The sequence below is a fragment of the Chlorocebus sabaeus genome, chromosome 13 (genome assembly GCF_047675955.1).
Source record: "Chlorocebus sabaeus isolate Y175 chromosome 13, mChlSab1.0.hap1, whole genome shotgun sequence".
In the NCBI taxonomy this organism is placed as follows: Eukaryota; Metazoa; Chordata; class Mammalia; order Primates; family Cercopithecidae; genus Chlorocebus; species Chlorocebus sabaeus.
The window spans coordinates 63,481,452-63,503,731 of NC_132916.1; the positions used below are offsets into that span (position 1 = coordinate 63,481,452).

At 37.5% G+C, this 22,280-nt stretch overlaps 1 protein-coding gene across 8 annotated transcripts in view; it reads right to left on the reverse strand.

The window, feature by feature from the left end:
• The window catches only part of REPS1 (RALBP1 associated Eps domain containing 1), an 87,262-nt gene that overhangs the window by 42,844 nt on the left and 22,138 nt on the right, over positions 1-22,280 (reverse strand). For all 8 annotated transcript variants that reach the window (XM_073022535.1, XM_008006856.3, XM_008006854.3 and 5 more), the window contains exon 2: positions 975-1,098. In XM_073022535.1, the coding sequence (XP_072878636.1) occupies positions 975-1,098 (124 nt within the window). The remainder of the gene's footprint in view (positions 1-974; positions 1,099-22,280) is intronic.

Sequence of the window (22,280 nt, forward strand, 5' to 3'; positions counted from 1 at the left end):
CATTTAAGTGCCTATCTTTGTAGACTTTCTATCTTCTTTCACATCAACAAGTCTCTAAATACTTGAAAAACAAATTATCTGATGATGTAACACTTTGATATGGTTTGACTCTGTGTTCCCACCCAAATCTCATCTCGAATTGTAATTCCCACATGGGAGGTGATCAGATCATGGGGGCAATTCCCCCATTGCTGTTCTTGTGATAGTGAGTGAGTTCTCATGAGATCGGATGGTTTAAATGTCTGTGGCAATTCCCCCTTGCGCTCTCTCTCTCTCTCCTGTAAGACATGCCTTGCTTTCCATTCACCTTCTGCCACGATTGTAGGTTTCCTGTGGCCTCCCAAGTCATGCGGAAGTGAGTCAATTAAACCTCTCTTGTTTATACATTACCCAGTCTCAGGGATTTCTTTATAGCAGTGTAAAAACGGACTAATACAAACTTGTACTGCGGTCAGATGTCTGTAACTAGATTTTAGTCTACCAATATTTTAATATTGTCTCTATCAATCAAAAAGTTTAGGTTAACTGTTACTTCTTAATTTCAACTGGAGCCTCCATAGCCTTCCCAAACAAACAAACAAAAATACAAAGTATAATGTTGTTTTATTAGAAATGAAGAAAACAGGGATGCTATATATGAAGATGGTCACTATAATTTATCATTTACCTTAATAAAACTATTCGCTTAAAATATTTCTAAACAACTTTTAGTAAATTCTTAAAAATTTGCCATTTGAACAGTACATACAGTCAAATACAGATGAAGTACATATACTATGCCGTAATAAAAGACAGACATATTTTTCTAGTATTTTCAAGTGAGAAATGCAAGGTAGCGGGAATAAAGTCACAACACTTCACTCAAGGTCACAAATGCCACTATAAGATCAGAAAGACACAAGAGTTCTATTGACTTGACTTCATTTGTAATAGAAGCCTATTTTCTTTCAGTTACTAGTGTACTCTATATTTACCTGTATTTATACTTTCCACTCTTAAAGGGAAACCAGACTGGGCAACAGCTACAAGTTTCAAAGCAATGTAGAACTGACTTCTTCCAAAATAACCAAGTCTTGTTGCACCACAAAGCTCCATGATCTATAAGATAACATAATGTTAACATTAAGATTCACGACAAAATTCTCCCTTCAAAAATAAGCAGCTACCCAACTTCTTTGTAACGTCTCAAAATATCTATCTAATAGATGGTTTAACACAACTGACAACCAACTTCCTCAAGTTTCAGGTTCATATGTTTACAAATAAAAAGTCACTGCTTTGCAGTAAGGTCACCGTTCTCCTACTTATCAAAATCCATACAATTAGCAGTTCTCTTAGAAAAAACTTTTTGTTACGAGTCACATGTTTAAAGAAACAACATACCACCCACTCTTCTTCATAAGCACTGCACATACAATACAACCATGTGACTAAGAGACAATTACGCAGCCATTTAAAGTGATAGTCTTTAAATGACGTAACAACATGGAAAAATGCTAAGGATTTATCAAGTGGGGAAGAAAGGCAATATACATAATTTTAACCATAAAAACACAAATTTGGAAACTATTAAAAAAAAGTCTATCACAATTTTTTAGGTGAGATTAAGAGTCGGATTTTTCCCTCTTATTTTCCAAATGTATTTAATATGGCTACACTACTGTTCTTTAAAATGAACAAAATTTGTCTGTCCTTTTATTTAAAGCATGAAAGTGTTCAAGGATCTACATTAATCATTCCAGTCTTTCAACAAGTATTTCCAGACTTGCTAGCGCAAGTAAATATTACATTCGAAAAATAGGATTTCAGATTACAAAATTGTAACTCTAAAAGCTGGAGGTTTCTACTATGCAGATATTATAATCTTATCTTAAACATTAGGTATCCCTGTTGTATCTTTTCAAATAATACAAATTTTTGTATAGAGAGAACAGTTTTAGTCTGTTTTTCCAAAACGCTCAAAGGAAGATAAAGTATCTGAGACGCTGTGGTATTAAGTCCGAAGAAAAGTATTCACAGGACTTCAAAAAAAAGCACCTATTAATGATTAAGCAATTGTATCACAACAATAATAACCATTTGTTTACATACACAAAAAGAGTCATTTTTGCTGGCTGACCAGCACTCAAAGAAGTTCCTGTTCCTGCCACTAAGGAGCATGTCCTTCTGAAGAAATTTAAAAGGGCTAAGAGAATAAAGAGGCAGGCTAACACCATTAAGGGAACTATGAGGAAAAGGAGAGTTAAAAAAGGAAGGCCACTCGGCCTCAATCCTCTACTCTTTTCTGCCCACTTGACGCCTCGCAGAGGATCATTACATATCTCAGATACTTTTGTTTATATAACAATGCATCTAATGTATGCCAGGTATATGCTAGACAGAGGGAAGACCTAAAAGGAGTTCACAGTATGGTTTGTTGACATTTTGGGAAGACACCAAGGAAATGGTTAGAAATGAGGAGGCAGTGTTCAAGAAGGGAGACAGAACCTCAATGCTGTTTTAATTGGTATTTATTAAAAGTTCTATATTTGTTAGTCATTTGCATAGAAATGCAAAAAAATTTCCTGACTTGCCCAACTTGTTCTCTGGCAATTTTTAATGGATTGTTAATCTTCTTTATTCATTTTAAGAAGTTTTATTATGGCCGGGGACAGTGGTTCATGCCTGTAATCACAGCACTCTGGGAGGCCAAGGTGGCCCAGGCTGATCACTTGGGCCAGGCATGGTGGCTCATGCCTGTAATCCCAGCACTCTGGGAGGCCGAGGCGGGTGGATCACGAGGCCAGGAGATCGAGACCATCCTGGCTAACACGGTGAAATCCCATCTCTACTAAAAATACAAAAAATTAGCCGGGTGTGGTGGTGGGCACCTATAGACCCAGCTACTCGGGAGGCTGAGGAAGGAGAATGGCGTGAACCCGGGAGATGGAGCTTGCAGTGAGCTGAGATCATGCCACTGCACTCCAGCCTGGGCAACAGAGCAAGACTCTATCTCAGAAAAAAAAAAAAAAAAAAGAGTTCAAGACCAGTCTGGCCAACACGGTGAAATCCATCTCTACTAAAAATACAAAAGTTAGCCAGGTGTGGTGGTGTACACTGGTAATTCTAACTACTCAGGAGGCTGAGGTGGGAGGATTATTTGAACCCAGGAGGTGGAGGATGCAGTGAGCCGAGATCAAGCCACTGCCCTCCAGACTGGGTGACAGACTGAAACTCCATCTCATTAAAAAAAGGTTTTATTATATCATACATATTGACCTGCAAACTCTCACAGAATTAATTCATTTATTCAATGACTATTTACTGAGCACCCTCAGGAAGGAAAGACCGGAGTGTAGCTGTAAGTGTGTGTAGTTTAAGTGTGTGTAGGATTGATGGGGAGGAGGGAATGCAGCAGATGGAGCTGATGACTTAGGCAGAAGCCAGATAATATTGTACACGTTGTTTTCTAGTTTATCTGTTTTTTCCAAAAAAGCTGTTTTGGTGATACAGAATTTTCAATTTTTATACAAGCTTATAATTTCCCCCTTTTAGGACTTTTGGGTTTGCTAGACTTAGAAAAAAGGTCTTTATACATGTTTTCTTCTAGAATGTTTATGATTAATATTGAAAATATCCAAATCTGACAAAACTGGAATTTATTTTGGAATGAGAAGCAAACCAGATATCCTTTTGATCCTCCTCAATAGTTAACCATTGAGGCCAGGAGCAGTGGTTTATGCCTGTAATTGCAACACTTCTGGGAGGCCAAGGTAGGAGGACTGCTTGAGGCCAGGAGGAGTTCAAGACCAGCCCAGCCCTGGCAACATGGTGAGATCTCATCTATATGAAAAAAAAATTGAGTTAAAAATTAACTGGATGTGGTGGCACATGCCTGTAGTCCCAACTACTCAGGAGGCTGAGGTGGGCGGATCACTTTTGCCTACAAGTTTGAGACTGCAGTAAGCTATGATGGTGCTACTTCACTTAAGCCTGGGCAACAGAACAAGACTCTGTCTCCCCCGCAAAAAAAAGAAAAAGTTAACCATTTATTAAAAAACTCTTTTCTCCATTAACTTGAAAAGCAACTCCTATATTTACATGTGCTTATTTCTGGGCTCCTTATTTTAGTTTTGTATGCTAGTCCTGGAGCTGTAACACAGTGTTTTCATTACTTTAGCTTTATAATATTTAAACATCTGATAGGATTAGTCCACCCTCGATTTTTTTGCTGTTGAGAAATTTCTGAATTATCCTCATATATTTATTCTTCTAAATAATCCTTAGAATCATTTGTCAGAATAAACTGAGATTTTATTTGGGATAGCAATTGATTTATGGTCTTGTTCCAAACTTTAACAAGATCACTTCTAGTGTTTTATCATTAAGCATGATACCAGCTAACACTCTGCCAACACCTTTGGTTAAAGAAACTCTTAAGGCCGGGAGCGGTGGCTCACGCCTGTAATCACTGCACTTTGGGAGCCGAGGCGGGCGGATCACGAGGTCAGGAGTTCGGCCTGACCAACATGGAGGAACCTTGTCTCTACTAAAAATACAAAATTACCACCGGGTGTGGTGGCACATGCCTCACATGCCTCTAATCCCAACTACTCAGGAGGCTGAGGTAGGGCAATCACTTGAACTCGGGGGGCAGAGGTTGCAGTGAGCCAAGGTCGTGCCATTACACTCCAGCCTGGACAACAAGGGGGAAACTCCGTCTCAAAACAAAACAAACAAAAAGCTAGTTCTAGTTCTGTTCTTCTAAGAATCTTGTTTTGGGTTTTATATTTTCAAAAACCACTTAAAGATGTTAATTTTATCATATGTGGATTTTGTGCAGAAAACTAAAAGATCATAATTTTCTCTTTGGCCCACTGATATTACTAAGTATATTAAGATATAAGTAAGTATATTAACAGATTTCCTAACATAGAACCATCCTTTGATTCGTGGAATGAATTTCATTTAGACGTGGTGTATTACTTTCCCAAATAATATTTATAAAATATTTTAACCACAATCTTAGAATAATTAAGTTTCAAAGCATACATAATCTTTGCCATGCTTTGGAGTTGGTGTTATACTGGCTTTTTCAGCAGAATTTGCAAACTACTTTTTTCTCTCTGCTCTGAAATACTTTAAATAGATTAGGAATTAAGTGTTTCATGAAGATTTGAAATAATTCACCAGTGATACAGGTGAGGCAATAGCTCTCATATGTTTTTTAGTTTCTTCCATTCTATCTGAAATAAGCTAGGTTTACTATCTCTAAGATTTGATAATTTCCTAGAGAATCATTTATCATCTCCAAATTTTACAATTTCTTAGTTGAGCATCATTCAAAGCAATCCCATTCTTTTAATTTCCTTTTATGGTAATTTCCTCTTAATCTTAATTATGCATATTTGTATGCAGTTCACTCTTTCTCTAGCACAGTTACCTGACCATGGGGACCACTTGAAATACCTGTTAGGATCGGGAGCGGTAGCTCACGCCTGTAATCCCAGCACTTTGGAAGGCTGAGGCGGGCGGATCACGAGGTCAGGAGATCGAGACCAGCCTGACCAACATGGTGAAACCCCGCCTCTACTAAAAATACAAAAATTAGCCAGGTGTGGTGGTGCACGCCTGTAATCCCAACTACTCAGGAGGCTGAGGCAGGAGAATCACTTAAACCCAGGAGGTGGAGGTTGCAGTGAGCCAAGATCGTGCCACTGTACTCCAGCCTGGGTGACAGAGCGAGACTCCATCTCAAAAAAAAAAAAAAGGAAATACCTGTTAGGATACAGATTCCCAAACTGTTCCCATTAGATTTCTAACTCACCAAGGAAATCTAAATCACCAAAGGCCAGTTGGTGATTGTTGCTATAATACTGAAAACTATCATGCTTTTTTTTAATGTTATAAAATATACATGCTCATGGTAAAATAAAATAGTAGTTAAGGATATAGAATTTAAAGTTCCTATATTCCCCATCAGACGTAACAATTCCTCCTAGCCAGGGCAATTAGGCAAGAGAAAGAAAGGGCATCCAAAGGAAGAAGTCAAACTGTCCCTGTTTGCAGATGACATGATCTTATATTAATGGAAAAATCTAAAGACTCTACCAAAAAACCCTCAGATCTGATAAATTCAGTAAAGTTGCAAGATAACAAAACCAATATACAAAAATCAGTAGTTTTTTTTCTCCCCCCCCCGCCCCCCGAGACGGAGTCTTGCTCTGTCACCTAGAGCTGGAGTGCAACAGTGCGATCTTGGCTGACTGCAACCTCCACCTCTTGGGTACAAGCAATTCTCCTGCCTCAGCCTCCTGAGTAGCTGGGATTACAGGTGTCCACCAACACCCCTGGCTAATTTTTGTATTTTTAGTAGAGACGTAGTTTCACCATGTTGGCCAGGCTGGTCTTGATCTCCTGACCTCAAGTGATCTGCCTGCCTCAGTCTCCCAAAGTGCTAGAATTACAGGCATAAGCCACCACACTCAGCCTACAGCCAACTGATTTTTGAAAAAGGTGCCAAGAACATTCACTGGGGAAAGGACAGTCTCTTCAACAAACAGTGCTAGGAAAACTGGATATCCATATGAAATAGGGAGATAGAGAGAGAGAGAGAGAGAGAGAGAGAGAGGGATTTTTTTTTTTTTTTTTTGAGACAGAGTTTCGCTCTTGTCACCCAGGCTGGATGGAATGCAATGGCGCAATCTCGGCTCAACGCAACCTCCACCTCCTGTGTTGAAGTAATTCTCCTGCTTCAGACTCCCAAGTAGCTGGGATTACAGGCACGCTCCACCATGCCCGGCTAATTTTGTATTTATAGTAGAGATGGGGTTTCTCCATGTTGGTCAGGCTAGTCTCAAACTCCCGACCTCAGGTGATTTGCCCACCTCGGCTTCCCATAGTGCTGGGATTACAGGTGTGAACCACCACACCGGGCCAAATTACATATTTTATGAATGAAATTAGATGCCTACCTCTTACCCTATACAAAAATCAACTCAAAATGCATCTAATACCTAAATATAGCACCCCAAATAATAAAACTACTAGAAGAAAACATATAGGAAATGCTTCAGTACATCAGTATGGGCAAATATTTTATAAATAAGACCTCAAAAGCATAGGCAACAAAAGCAAAAATAAACAAATGGGATTGTATCAAACTAAAAACTTCTGCACAGCAAAGAAAGCAATCAACAGAGTAAAAGACAATTTACAGAATGGAAGAAAATATCTGGACACTAACCATCCAATGGGAGATTAATATCTAAAATATATAAGGAGCTGAAATATCTCAACAGCAAAAAATAAATAAATAAATAACTGATTTAAAAATGGGCAAATGATCCCAAAAGACATTTCTCAAAGCAAGTCATATGAATGGTCAACAAATATGTGAAAACCTGCTCATCACTACTAATCATCAGGGAAATGCAAACCAAACCACAATGAGGTATCATCTCACCCCAGGTAGGCTGGCTATTATAAAAACAAACAAACAAACAAAAACAAATGCTGGTGAGGATGCAGAAAAAAGGGAACTCATCTACTTCTGGTGGGAATGCAAACTAGTTATAACCACTATGGAGAACAGTATGAAGTCCCTCAAAAAGCTACAAATAGAACTACCAGCAATCCTACTACTGAGAATTTATCCAAAGGAAAGAAATAATCGTATCAGAGAGCCATTGCACCCCCATGTTTACTGTGGTACTATTCACAATAGCCAAGATATGAAATTAATTCAGATGTCCAACAACAGATAAATGGATAAAGAAAATGTGCTATAATATGCCATGGAATACTATTCAGCTATAAAAAAGAATGAAATCCTGTCATTCATGGCAACATGGATGGAACTGGAGGATGTTATGTTAGGTGAAATAAAAGCCAGGGAACAGAAAGTTAAACTCATATGTGGAAGTTAAAAAAAAAAACAAACCTGATCTTACAGAAGCAAAACGGCGAACAGAGTATACCACATGCTAGGAAGGGTAGACAAACGGAGGAATAAGGAGAGATTTGTTAAGGGATACAAAATTACAACTAGATAGGAGGAATAAGTTCTACCACTCTAGGATGGCCACAGTTAACAATAATATATAGTTTCACATAGCTAGGAGAAGGATATTGAATGTTCCTAACACAAAGAAATGATAAATGTTTGAGATGATGGAAATGCTAATTACCCTGATTTCACCACTATACGTTATATTAGGGGTATCCAATCTTTTGGCTTCCCTGGGCCACACTGGAAGAAGAACTGTTTTGAGCCACATATAAAATACACTAAAACTAACAATAGCTGATGAGCTTAAAAAAAAAAAGAATCACACACAAAAAAAATCTCATGATCTTTGAAGAAACTTTACTAATTTGTGTTGGGCTGCATTCAAAGCTATCCTGGGCCACATGCAGCTTGTGGGCTGCAAGCTGGACAAGCTCGCATTATATATTTGAAACATCACCATGTATCCCAGGAATATATACAATTATTAATTATTTTAAATAAAATGAAAATAAAAGGTGATTACATAAGACAGGTAACTTTTTAATCCCGAGGTATCCTATTAGCTATGCAATATAAATCTGAAAGCAACTTGTAATAAACCTACCACATTGGTAAACTTAAAGGAACACTTCCTTTCATATATTCTAATTTTTTGCTACATGTATACAAACACACAAGCACACATCTTACACAAGTAGGGTCACTGTACATGATTTTTTTCATATATTACTCAAAGATCTTTCTCTATCTGCATACATCTCATTTTTTTTATAAAGCATTTCATCGTGTGGATGGACGTGCCTATCACAAATTAACCAATCTTCTATTGATGGATATTTAGGTTTTTCCAGTGTTCTATTACAAATAATATCGCAAACAATTCTGGCCATGTCTTTGTGCACTTGTACAACTACAGAACAAATCTCTAGAAATGGAATATGCTTTCCCCCATAGTCCACCAGGTACAATGGCTCATGACTGTAATCCCAATATTTTGGGAGGCTGAGGCAGGAAGATTGCTTGAGGCCAGCATTTCAAGATCAGCCTGGGCAACACGGAGACACCTTGTTTCTACAAGAAATAAATATATATATATGTAAAAGCTGGGTGTGACGGCACACCTGTAGTGCTAGCTACTAGGGAAGCTGAGGTGGGAAGATCACTTGAGCCCAGGAGCTCCAGACTACAGTGACCTAGGAACCATGCTGCTATACTTCAGCTTGGGCAACAGAATGAAACCCCGTCTCTTGAAATTAAAAAAAAAAAAGGCCAGGTGCGGTGACTCACGTCTGTAATCCCAGCACTTTGGGAGGCTGAGACGGTTGGATCATGAGGTCAGGAGATCGAGACCATCCTGGCTAACACAGTGAAACCCCGTCTCTACTCAAAATACAAAAAAAAATTAGCCGGGCGTGGTGGTGGGTGCCTGTAGTCCCAGATACTCGGGAGGAGGCCGAGGCAGGAGAATGGCATGAAGCCGGGAGGCGGAGCTTGCAGTGAGATGAGATCACGCCACTGCACTCCAGCATGGACAACAGAGCAAGACTCCGTCCCCCCCAAAAAAAAAACAAAAACAAAACAAAGTGGTGTGTGTGTAAGTAACAGTCAAGTACTAAAAACTATGAGTGAGTATTACATCTAACTGACCAGCACAAAATCCTGGCTCTGTGGTCTGAGACAAGAGAGGAAAGTTAACGTTTTCCTTAACTTTACTGGCTTTACCAAGGAGTATCACCCTAGAGAAGTCAGTACTTCTTTTCTCAATGTTTCATTCCATAATATTTACCAAAAAGCCACTAACTTCTAGGAAAAAAGATAAACTAGACTGTAGTTCACTTGACTCCTGTACAGATCAACACGGCTAGGAAATCATGGTTTATGTCGTTCATACAGTACTTCAGCAAGAACCCAACTTTACTATGCCTCAGTTCCCTCATATATTAACTGAGGAAAATAATACACTACCTCATGCAGTTGCTGTGAGCATTCAATGAGACTGTATTCAATAAAGCATTTCAATAAGTATCTGGCCCAGAAATATCATTAATACTTTCCATTTAATACCCTGATCATAGTGGACTTTATATAGAGACTTCAAAGACTAAGTCATTTTTGAAAACCACATTTTCTTGAGAGCCAAGAGTTAATGCCTTTACGCACTAATATGAGTGTTATAATTTTTGATGGAAAGCCTTCTAAAATAGATGCTCTCATGTCTTCCTAAGCATTTGCAACTTCTGAGCCCAGGATTTTACCTGCTCTCCCTTCAGGACTCATTAAAAACGACAGTAAGGGAATAAACCCACAATAATAAAGGGGAAGTTAGCTGACAGAAAATTTCAATAATTTTTTCCAATTAGAAAACAGAATAGTGACTAATGAAGTACGGTGGAAGAAATGAGTGCCAAGAATACCCACGGAGAAGAACCAATTTGCCCAACAAAATCCAGAGACTCACCCAGAAATCCTAGGTATACCTAGGATTGACTAGGATGGGACTAGGACAGAGAATAAAGATCCCCATTTCTACTGCTGCTCACAGATACTAGCAACCATAACCTACCCTCCAAACAAAAGCAAACAAACAAGCACCGGATGGTGGTATATCTAAAAGAATGAAATGTTAGAGAAAAACTAGGACAGCTGGTATAGACTTTGTTGTTGCCCCTGTTAAGTCTTTCCAGAACTTACTAATCCCAATTAAGGATCAGCACCTGACCCACCCCACCTAAAGTAAGACAGCCTTTTAAGAAGCTATTCCCCAGCCCTTCAAAAAAAGATAAGCGACACCCAAGTACACAGAACTCAGTCGGTTTTTCTATTGTCTCATCCGTAAATATGAACAGCTTACCAAAGCTCAATAAGCATCTGGGAAAGCCTATAAAGTTGAAGAGGACTGCCAAATTTACCAACAGAAAAAAAAAACCACACAGAGGGAAAGAACCTTAAAAATACTCTAGTGCGTATTCTCTGATAGATTTTAGAAAATACTCCACTCGTAAAACAAGAACAAGATACTATGTTAAAAGAACAATTAGAGAGCAAGGTATCTTGAAATATACAAAGTTCAATAGAAACACTGGAAGATAAAATAGAGAAAAAAGTCTCCAGAAGTAGGAAGATTAAAGGTAAATTAGAAAAATACAAAAAAAAAATACAGAATTCATCTAGAAGGACCAAATTTTTATTTAAAAAAGGTCTACAAAGAATACAGAGAAAATAGAAGAGTAAATAATTAAAGAGATTTTGCCCAAAGCTAAAGGACACAAGTTTTCAGAGTGTGAAGATCCACTGAGTGCTCAAAATGAACCAAAAAATTCCTAAACATATTACTGTGAACTTCAGAACAGCAAGGAGAAAACAAAGATCCTAAAACATTTAGAGATGGGGGAGAACATTACAGATGGCAGAGAAGTGTTAATCATGTAAGAAATATCGAGTAAACTGGAATCAGACTTAGCAGTAACACTGAATATCAGAAAACAACAAAGTAATATCCAGAGAGATCTAAGAAAAAAAAATTTTCAACCTAGAATTCTATCCAAACTATCATCAAGATTATGGAAAGAATGGACACTTTCAACCAGTCAGAAATTTTTAAATGTTTATCTCCTATGAACCCATTCTTGGAAAAATATTGAAGAATGTTATTCAGTAAAGTGTGAAGACACAGCTTCCAGGAAAAGTAGATACATGCTAAGAAAGCAAAGAAAAAAAGTTGCAGGATGTCAGCTACACAACCAGCCCACAGAGCCACCACTGCAGATCAAAGTACAATGACAGAAGTCTCCAGGAGGAAGCTTAAGGAAAAATAAAGAGGAAGAAGAACTCAACGGCTATGAAGGCAAACAGTGTGAGAAAAAAGGAAAGACAGTTAAGAATCCCAGCAGAAAAGCTGTAAGCACAGTACACTACTGAATACCCAGCTCTGCCATGAAAATATTTATATAGTCATCGCATGAATATTTTTGGTTCATTTTCAACTTTTATATTCAACCTAAAGTCAAAACATATTAAACAATTAATTATGGTTACAGAACAATATAAATGTTAATATTACATATGTGAAAGTACTGCTAAGAAACCGAGCAGAAGTATAAGAAAGGTGAAAGGAAAAGGCAATGGCTCACATTCTCAACTTTGAATACGCATCAACAGGACAAGAAGAAAGAAAAGTTTCAAAGGTAACAGAGGACCTGACATGAAATTTGAGGGAATACAGAGACGTAACTTGAACGAAATCTTCATTTACTTCCTATATTTGGATAATGTCTATAACTGATGAATCTAGATAAAGTGGGGTTTTAAGAGATATGGAAATAATCACTGAAGAAAGAGTTTAATAAAGTTTGAAGTGACTTTGCAGGAAACAACACTAAGTAGTACAGGAAAGGGGAATGTAGAGGAAATGGTTGCTTTTATTGTAAGTTCTTGTGAACTATCTGACTTTTTAAAACCATGAGCAGTAATTATTTTTATGGAAACCATTTTTACTTTAAGTTTCAGGATACATGGCAGAATGTGCAGGTTTGTCACATAGGTATACGTGTGCCATGGTGGTTTGCTGCATCTATTGACCTGTCCTCTAAGTTCCCTCCCCTCGCCCCCCACCCTCCAATAGGCTGTGGTGTGTGTTGTTCCCCTCTCTGTGTCCAGGTGTTATCACGGTTCAACTCCCACTTATGAGTGAGAACAAAAGCATATAGATTTTTGACAATGCAAATTTTGAAAACATATTAGTACATTGTAGGATACTGCAATTATATACTCGAGGCCTTAAAAAAAAAAGTGGAATGTGGCCAGGCGCGGTGGTTCACGCCTGTAATTCCAGCATTTTGGGAGGCCCAGGCAGGCAGATCACAAGGTCAGGAGATCGAGACCACCCTGGCTAACACGGTGAAACCCCGTCTCTACTAAAAATACAAAAAAAATTAGCCAGACGAGGTGGTGGGCGCCTGTAGCCCCAGCTACTCAGGAGGATGAGGCAGGAGAATGGCATGAACCCAGGAGGCGGAGCTTGCAGTGAGCCGAGATCGCTCCACTGCACTCCAGCCTGGCGGACAGAGCAAGACTCTGTCTCAAAAAAAAAAAAAAAGTGGAATTTTTTTTTTTCACATAATAAAATAACACTATTAACAGAGTTTTTGCATTGTTCTTTGTAATAATCTGTGACTTTTTTGTTATTGCCAAACTATCGTTTTTTGCTCTATCAGCAGTCTCTAGGTGTTGTCCTTTTGCCTTGCATGCCACAGACTTAAAAACAGAAATGGGCCCGCCTGTAATCCCAGCACTTTGGGAGGCCGAGACGGGCGGATCATGAGATCAGGAGATCGAGACCATCCTGGCTAACACCGTGAAACCCCGTCTCTACTAAAAATACAAAAAATTAGCCAGGCGTGGTGGCAGGCGCCTGTAACCCCAGCTACTTGTCAGGCTGAGGCAGGAGAATGGCGTAAACCCAGGAGGCGGAGCTTGCAGTGAACAGAGATTGCGCCACTGCACTCCAGCCTGGGCGACAGAGCAAGACTCTGTCTCAAAAAAAAAAAAAAAAAAAACAGAAATGAGTTTTTAAAACTATAAAACAAGAATAGTTCTTTAATAAGGACCCAAAGAACTCTCCAAGGAGCAAACTACATGAGCAATCTATTTTTATTTCCAGAAATACAAAAATGGGGGGGAGGTGAACATTCATTGAGCACACACAATGCTAGACACAGTGCTGAACACTCAAGGTGTTCCCATCTAATTCTTAAAAATAATGGAGTGGAATTGGTACTATCATTTTACAGAGGAAAAAAGAGAAAAGCAACTTGCCTAAGGCCAGAGGGCCCAATAAAAGGCAGAGTTATAATAAAAATGTATGCCTTTCTTCTTCCACCATGACATGCTGTACCTAGTCTTTTTGCCAGGATAACGTCAGCTTCCTCAGGGTAAGTACCCTCAAGAAGTCCTGAAGCATGTTTTGATTTTCCAGTGTCTTGCACATAGTGACAGCAAGACTGGTTAAATGCATAGTGAGGTTCTCTGTTCCTATGCTCAGAATTAGACTGCAGGGAATGCTAAGAACAATAAAGGTACACAGAAGTGACTTCTTATTCCAGGTGAGAAAAGACCAAAGACAAAAAAAAAAAAAAAAAGACCAAAGTCAAGTAGATGTCCAATTACGTTTAAGTGCCTGAATCCATGACCTGAATCACAAAACAAAAAAACTCAAAAGACACGATGACAAATGTACTGGAACTATACACCACACTGAGATAAGCTGCCAATATCCTTTCCAAAATGAAATTTTATGAATGAGTTTAATATAACAAAATGGAATCAAAATTAGGATCTTCCCTTTTCAGTCATTAACAGGTTAAAAATGAGAAGTTTATTCTACTGCTTTCATTTTCATAAAAATTATTCAGTTCAAAAGGAACTGGGTCAGTGAGCATGCTATGTTTTTTGGTGGCTTAAAAGCCTAGTCTGATCGACTTATAAATGTACAACACTGGCTAGCCAATCACTATATAACTTCTATTGTTCTACTAACTTGTTAGACTAGGTCACACTATTCTGACTCACTACCTTAAGTAACATGGGAATCCTTGTAATGAAGATTCACATCTACAATAAAGGAGGGAACAATTATAGCAAACACCTATTATTAGGAGTGTTTACTTGTTACTCTACTTAATGCTCCGAACAATCCAATAATGTTGGCTAGCATTTTCCTCAGTTCATAGTAAAGAAAACTGAGGCTAGTAAGTGGCAGAGTTAGGATTCAACGCCAGGGCAGTATGAAGACTCCCTGCTCCCATATGCCTCCAAGACATAAATAGACAAAACTTCGATGGTGCTTGCTTATGGAGTAGTAGTTTCAAAATGTATTCCAAACAACATCAGTCCAGTTAAAGTTGTAGTCGAGTAAGTTGAGGTATATAACAGCCTCTTTGGAGATTTCAGAATGCATTTTTAGCCCACAAGACATAATTTTAAAAAATCCTACCGTCTAGAAACGAACTCCCTTTGGTTTAATACCTACAAAAATGCTTTAGAATCAATGGTCCATGTATCAGATGCTTTATATAAAACACTTTGGGATTCAATGTTGTAGACTCTAGAGCAGTGATTCTTAGTAATTTTGGTCTTAGGATCCCTTACACGTACTTTAAAAAACTATTGAGGACCCCATTCCCTCTCTTGTTTTTATGGGTTATATTTATTGATATTACCATATGAGAATTTAAAACGGGAAATCAAAAAGTATCAATAAATTCACGTAAAACAATAATCCTATTACATATAACACAGTTTTATACAAATAACTATTCTCCAAAACTGGAAAAAAAAAAAAAAAACACCAAGTGAGAAGAGTGTATTATTTTACAAATGTGAAAATTTCCTTAATGTCTAACTTAGGAAAAGGTTCTCTTATCTGCCTTTTTATTCAATTTATTGTGATACGCTGCTTCGTTTAAACTGTAGAGAAAATGCACACTTCGCACAGATACATGCTGGAAAAGGAGTATTTAGATAGCTTTTTAGGTAATTTTGATTATTATTTTTTGATACTACATCAAAATTCAACAAGTGGTACTTAAAGGTTAATTTCAATATAAATCCGAAACCACATCAACAAACTTTTCTAAATGTGACATATTTTTGTTAATATCACCACTGATCTCACCAGAAAAGTCATTAAGTGTTGGGAAGTATCTGTACATGGTAGCAGATAAAAGTTCTTTAAAATTATAATTTTCAATGGAAAGCCTGAATTTTATCATTAGCAACAAAGAACATCACCTGTTTTCCTTAAATGGCAGGCTCACTTCCTTCATTTTCAAGAACCTGTCTGCCCAATACCTAAGTCAGCTATTCTTTCAAGAAAAATGATGTTCATGAAAAAAGTAGTTACTTTAGCTCTCGATACACACAATAATGTAAGTACTTCTCAAGACAGGCATTACGGAACTGAAGTGTTTTATTCACATTTAGCATTTTATCACATAAAATATTAAAAAGATGTATGCTTAGGGTCAAATTTTAATAAAATTAGTAATTTTTATTGCTACTCAAATGGCATTATTTTTTTGTCGCCCAGGCTGGAGTGCAGTGGCGCGATCTCAGCTCACTGCAAACTCTGCCTCCCAGGTTCATGCCATTCTCCCACCTCAGCTTCCCAAGTAGCTGGGATTACAGGCACACGCCACCACGCCCAGCTAATTTTTTGTACTTTTTAGTAGAGAAAGGGTTTCATCGTGTTAGCTAGGATGGTCTCGATCTCCTGACCTCTCATGATCCACCCGCCTCCGCCTCCCAAAGTGCTGGGCGTGAGCCACCACACCGGGCTCAAAGGGCTTTCTTAAGTGAAACTGCTTGGCAGTCCAGCATACAATATTAGCACAGTCTGGTACTACTGCCTTGACTTGTGCCAAGAAACCAAAAGTTTTATCTGCCATGACTTTTATACTATCAATGCAAGTGTCAGCGCAGTAAAAAGGTAATTAATAATACTATTGTTATGAAAATAACTTGGACCTCACAGACCAGGGTCTGGAGACCATACTTTTTTTTTTTTTTTTTTTTTTTTTTTTTTTTAAATTTATTTATTATTATTAAACTTCAAGTTGTAGGGTACATGTGCACAACGTGCAGGTTTGCTACATATGTATACTTGTGCCATGTTGGTGTGCTGCACCCATCAACTCGTCATTTACATCAGGTATAACTCCCAATGCAATCCCTCCCCCCTCCCCCCTCCCCATTTTTGAGAAATGCTATCACAGAGTGAAAACAGAGGACAGTGATAAAAGGAATTCTTGGTTTTGATCCCACCACTGTGTACTACACCTTCCTTAAAGCAGCCACTGAAAACGATGTCTTATGGGAGCAAGCAATTAATATGAATTAGTGAAACTGGCAAGGTGAGGAAAGTAGTGAACTATGGAGTGCAGGTGTAAAGGAAGCAGCTGCTGTTCAACTCTAGCTGACTGCTGCTATTGAAGAATACTCGCCTAAAGACGCCATGAAGAGATTTTTGTAGAGTTGGATACACAGAATTTTCTATAATATATTCCCACTTTCAAATGCTAGTGTGGACTCAAAATCATCTTTTAAAAATATGCAGACCAAACACAACACTTGGACCACCTATTTGCATGTTCTGTCCCAAAGGTATTCGTAATACTGGAAAAATGGCAATAAAATAAATGGCAAGACTGCAATAATGTCCCTTTGTGTCCTTTAGCAAGTAAGTTAAGGGCAGGGTGGGAAAGAAGGGTAAGACCAAGTTTCATGAAAGATAATCTTACATACAGGGATTATAATATATTAACCTGCTTTCCCAAATATATAATGGTCCTAGAGAGTTCCACCTGCCTAAGACACTGGGTGCCCAGAAAAAAAATTATTCTAAGGCCATCGAGGAATTATTATATAGTGTGTGTGTGTATGTATATATGTGTGTGTGTGTGTATATATGTGTGTGTGTATATATGTGTGTGTGTATATATGTGTGTGTGTGTGTATATATATATATAAAAAATAGCTTTATAAAAGATCTTGTTATCTGGCAAAATGACTCAAGGTATTAAGACAACTGAGTAGTCACCAAGGGAAATTAATTACTAAAAAATACATTATTTCATCCTTCACCAGTATGTCAGTACAGCCCTTAAATACATATTCCAATAGCATAAATAATACAAGAATTCTAAAATACCTCTTCTTTCTTCAGTAAGTCAAGACTGCTTTGCACTTGCTGTATCTTCAGTATGTTTTCCCCTCAGACCTCTTCTGTCATTCAGGCTTCACCTTAAATGTCATGCTTTCAGAGGCCTTCCTAGAGCACTCTACTGTTATTTATTGTGTTTCTCCCAAAAGAATGATAGTCCAGAGAATAAAGAAGGCCTTTTATATTCCCAGCACCTAGAGCAACTCCTAACCCACAGTGTCAATATATATTTGTTGGTTCGATGAATGAAATGTTATTTACGATAAATTCTTCTGTGGTCCTTCTCCACTCCTACACAGATTAGCAGTCCTAAAGTACAGTTCCCTACAGTTTTATTATATTTTAAAGAACAAACTTCTAAGTCCAGCATTCAAGATTCTCCATAATATATAACCCCAACCTTCCTCCCCAAACTTACTTTGGCCAACCTAGACTGGGCTTTCCTACCTCTATCCTTTTGCTTTTCTCTCTCTCACAAGATCATGTTGTAATCTATCTTTGCCTATTAAAATTACACCCTTCCAGCCAGGCGCAGTGGCTCGCACCTGTAATCCCAGCACTTTGGGAGGCTGAGGTGGGCCGATCACGAGGTCAGGAGTTCCAGACTGGCCTGGCCAACATGGTGAAACCCCATCTCTACTAAAAATAAAAAAATTAGCCGGGCATGGTGGCAGGCACCTATAATGCCAGATATTTGGGAGGCTGAGGCAGGAGAATTGCTTGAACCTGGGAGGGGGAGGTTGCTGTGAGCCACTGAACTCCAACCTGGATGACAGAGAAAGACTATCTCAAAATAAATAAATAAACAAACAAACAAATAAATAAATAAATAAAATTACACCCTTCCTTCTTTCGTGACCCATCTGAAGACCTACCTCCTTCCTGTAACATTGTCTATCCATCCCACTCCATAACCAAATTATCTTTTCTTTCTCTGTGCTGGTACCCCAACGCCATTTGAGTTACTAGTATTATCCATTTATTATGTTAACCACACCACACATTCCATACCCACATTCCCCTCCACTAAGCTCCTTGAGGGCAGGACTATGGCTTGGGTACACTGAAATCCACTGCAAGGTCTGGCAATGTTCTTTGCACTTGGTAGGCACTTAATACCTATTGAAGGGAATTGCTCCCTGTCATGCCCACACCCTCCTGATTTACCGAATTCATTGTTAGTCTTCTTTTGAATCAACCCCTTCTTACTTGGAAAGATCATGTTCACCATTTCTTTAAAAATTAAACATTTTCTAATAATAAACAATGTTTGCTTTGTCCAAGTGGTTTTGATTACACACAATCCATGCACACCTTTACATCATCTTCAGAGCCCAGTCATTCCAAAACGGCTGTTTCCTTTCTGCTATCAAAACAGAATACGTTTAGCTTTGGGTACATACTAATCTCTAATATTTTATTTCCTTACAAAAACAAGTTCATTTCAATACTTAGCACAATCCAACAAAGAAGAGGGTAATTCATATCCATCACTGTATTCATAAGCCATGTATGTATTCCTAAGTGACTCTTGCTATCCCTTAGTGACCAACCCCTGCCAATTCCCTCCTAAACTCCTTTGTAAAGTGAAATGCAATCATTTCAACCCTTTTGAGATACTAGATACTTACCGGTTATATTAAAGCAAATAGCTCATCTCACTTTCACTACATTTCTCATCTAAAACTTTTAACTGTTCATTGCTTTGCTTACACAACTCAAATGCTTTTTGATTTCAAGCCTGCACACCAAGACCACATTGCTTCTTTCCTTTCTCTTGCCATGATTTTACCTTAACATTTACATAAATAGACATTCTCTTGTTTTTTTTTTTCCTACCTTTCACCCAAACTCCATTTTACTTATCTGTAACTTCCAATTTACATTTCAACCACTTTCCTACTTCAGTGAGGGAAAATTCTCCAGGTCTTTTCCCCAACACTATGTCCTTAGGTAAAATGAACTGTCTGTATGTTATGATGTTGACGTAATGATGTCCATTATTTTATAAACTCAAAAAATAAGAAATGTATAAAATTCATCATAGAGGAATTACTACAGCTAAATAGTAACATTAGACTTTTCTTGAGCCCTTACTGCATATTAGGTACTTAAACACAAATATTAGAACCACATGCACACGCAAAGCAAGTATGTTAAATAACTCAATTTAGCCATTCAACAATGTATACGTATTTCAAAGTATGTTGTATGTAATAAATATATACAATTTTTATTTGTCAGTTAAGGAAAAATTTTTAAAATAGACAAAAAGTACATAAGTACGAGATAAGAATTTCCTTTCTATACAAGTATTAGTATATAAATATAAGAAAGGTATATTTCTCAATTAAAAAAAACAAACCCTAGAAATGTCTTCTGTAACTTTTCAGCACAGAAAGTTCAAATATATATACATATTCTTTCTCCTCTACTAATATTTTCATAGAAATTCATCAAGAGAACTCACCATCACAATATAGATTACTGCTATAGGACCTAGAAGCTTCTTAATATTTGCAGGGTAGATTTCACTCAACCTGCTATAGAAGGGAATCATGAAGAATGGGTTGAGTCAAACAACCAACGTAAGAGGACTGAGGCAACTTAAGAAGTTTATAGTTCTTGACTTTAATTTCTGCATAGTATATGTAGTTAAAGAGATTTTCCTTAGCAACATGTGATTCCTGGTTCTTTAGCTATAAATTCTTCCTTTAGGAAATATAAACTCCCACTGTCAGTCTACTCTGATAATAGTAGTACATACAGGCCAATAAATATTGTACTGCTTATAATCAGTCTCACTGTCATTGTTATCTAAACAAATAAAACACTTCTGATAGCCTCAAACATAAGAACTCCAATATGACTACTTTTAAAGTTTGACGGTTTGATCCAGGTCTCAAATTCCCAATTAAAATAATTATTTGTATTATCTACATTAACAATGACAACAACAAAAAGACTTTTAAAAAAACACAAATAAGATTAAAGGTAAAAAAGGAGAAAAACCACAAATATGCAAAAGTAATTTGAAAAATACTACAACCATCTAAAACTGAAGCTTGAAATAGTACTAGTTGACTTTAGAAAATACGACAGGGTATGGAGATAGCCCAATAAAATTAATTTGATCACTATCTAACACTTAGAGTGATCATAAAATTTACATCCAAACTGAGACATGTGTAGAGTGAAAGAGGCACTGTTTATAATTATGCCTAAACAAGAGGCATAAACCAGGGCTATCTTAAGCAAACTCAGACTTATAGTTGCTTCTAAAACTCATTGAAGATAAATAATCCCATTCAACCAATAAAGTGTGTAAGGTGACATGGAAAGACAACACCTGCAACCTGTTCCCTTACAACATGCCATATAAAATATTGATGTTTTGATTAAGGAGTAGTATTTTTCAAGAACCAGTTACTAATAATCAAACCTCTCTTTTCTTACATGGAAACCTGATTATTCCAGAACCACAATGACTCCTATTTAATCAGAAATTTTAAAAAATAATAAAAGTTTACAATAAAACATTTAAACACAGTGGCCCAGGCATCATTTTAAGCACTTTATAGCTCATTTAATCATCTTAGCCCAGAAGGACAGAGATTTCTATCCTATTTTACAGGTGAGAAAACTGAAGTACAGAGAGGCTCAGTAATTCACCCCTGGTCACAGTAAGTGATGAAGTTGAAGATTCCAGAGTGTGTTCTTACCAACTGTACTATGTTGCCACTATTGCTCCTCTAGTGGGAGAAGCAGGAGCCCACAATTTTTTCCTAAGTGCACAGAATACAGTGGAGCTCTCAAGTATCTCAAGTGAGTAGAATCGTGGTTACACAGAGTTAAGCACCAATGATATAATTTCTGGTATACATTTGTTACCAGTGGTCAAGCAGGAATAAATGGGACAGGGAAATGTCTTTACTTATAATATGATAAAGAGAAACCCATTCCACTGTTAGGATAATGTACTACACCAGCACTATGGGTTATCACAGGGTGAGAATGACAAAAAAGATGATTATAATAATGACAAGCATTAACTGTGCACACACAATGTGTCAGGTACTGTCCCAAGCTTGTATCATGTTAACTAACCTAATCATACTAACAACCCTATGAGGTAGGTACTGTTTCACAGTTGAGAGAACTGACCATGTTACTTGCTCAAGGACACACGGCAAGTAACAGAACTTAGATTGATACCCATGTTCTTTATCACTTCACTATTTTATAAGGGATCATATATACCCAGTAGTACATTCATCTAGTAAGCTGCATTATTACAGTTTTAGTATGTTACATCATAAAACAAGAGTTGTGAAGTTTTTGGTTGGAAGGCCGCAGGAACCAAGTTTCGATAGGTGTCATATTTCTCAAGCTTCTGCCTAAAAAAATGAAAACGTTGAATTCTATCTCTAAGATCCCTTCTAATACAAATATCATTTCTCTGAATGCTAATTTCCTGACATTTCATATAACAACAATACAAACTACCTGCTGAAAACATCTGCTATGGTTTGAAGTTCATGCTTTGGAAATCTAATCTCCCATACAACAACA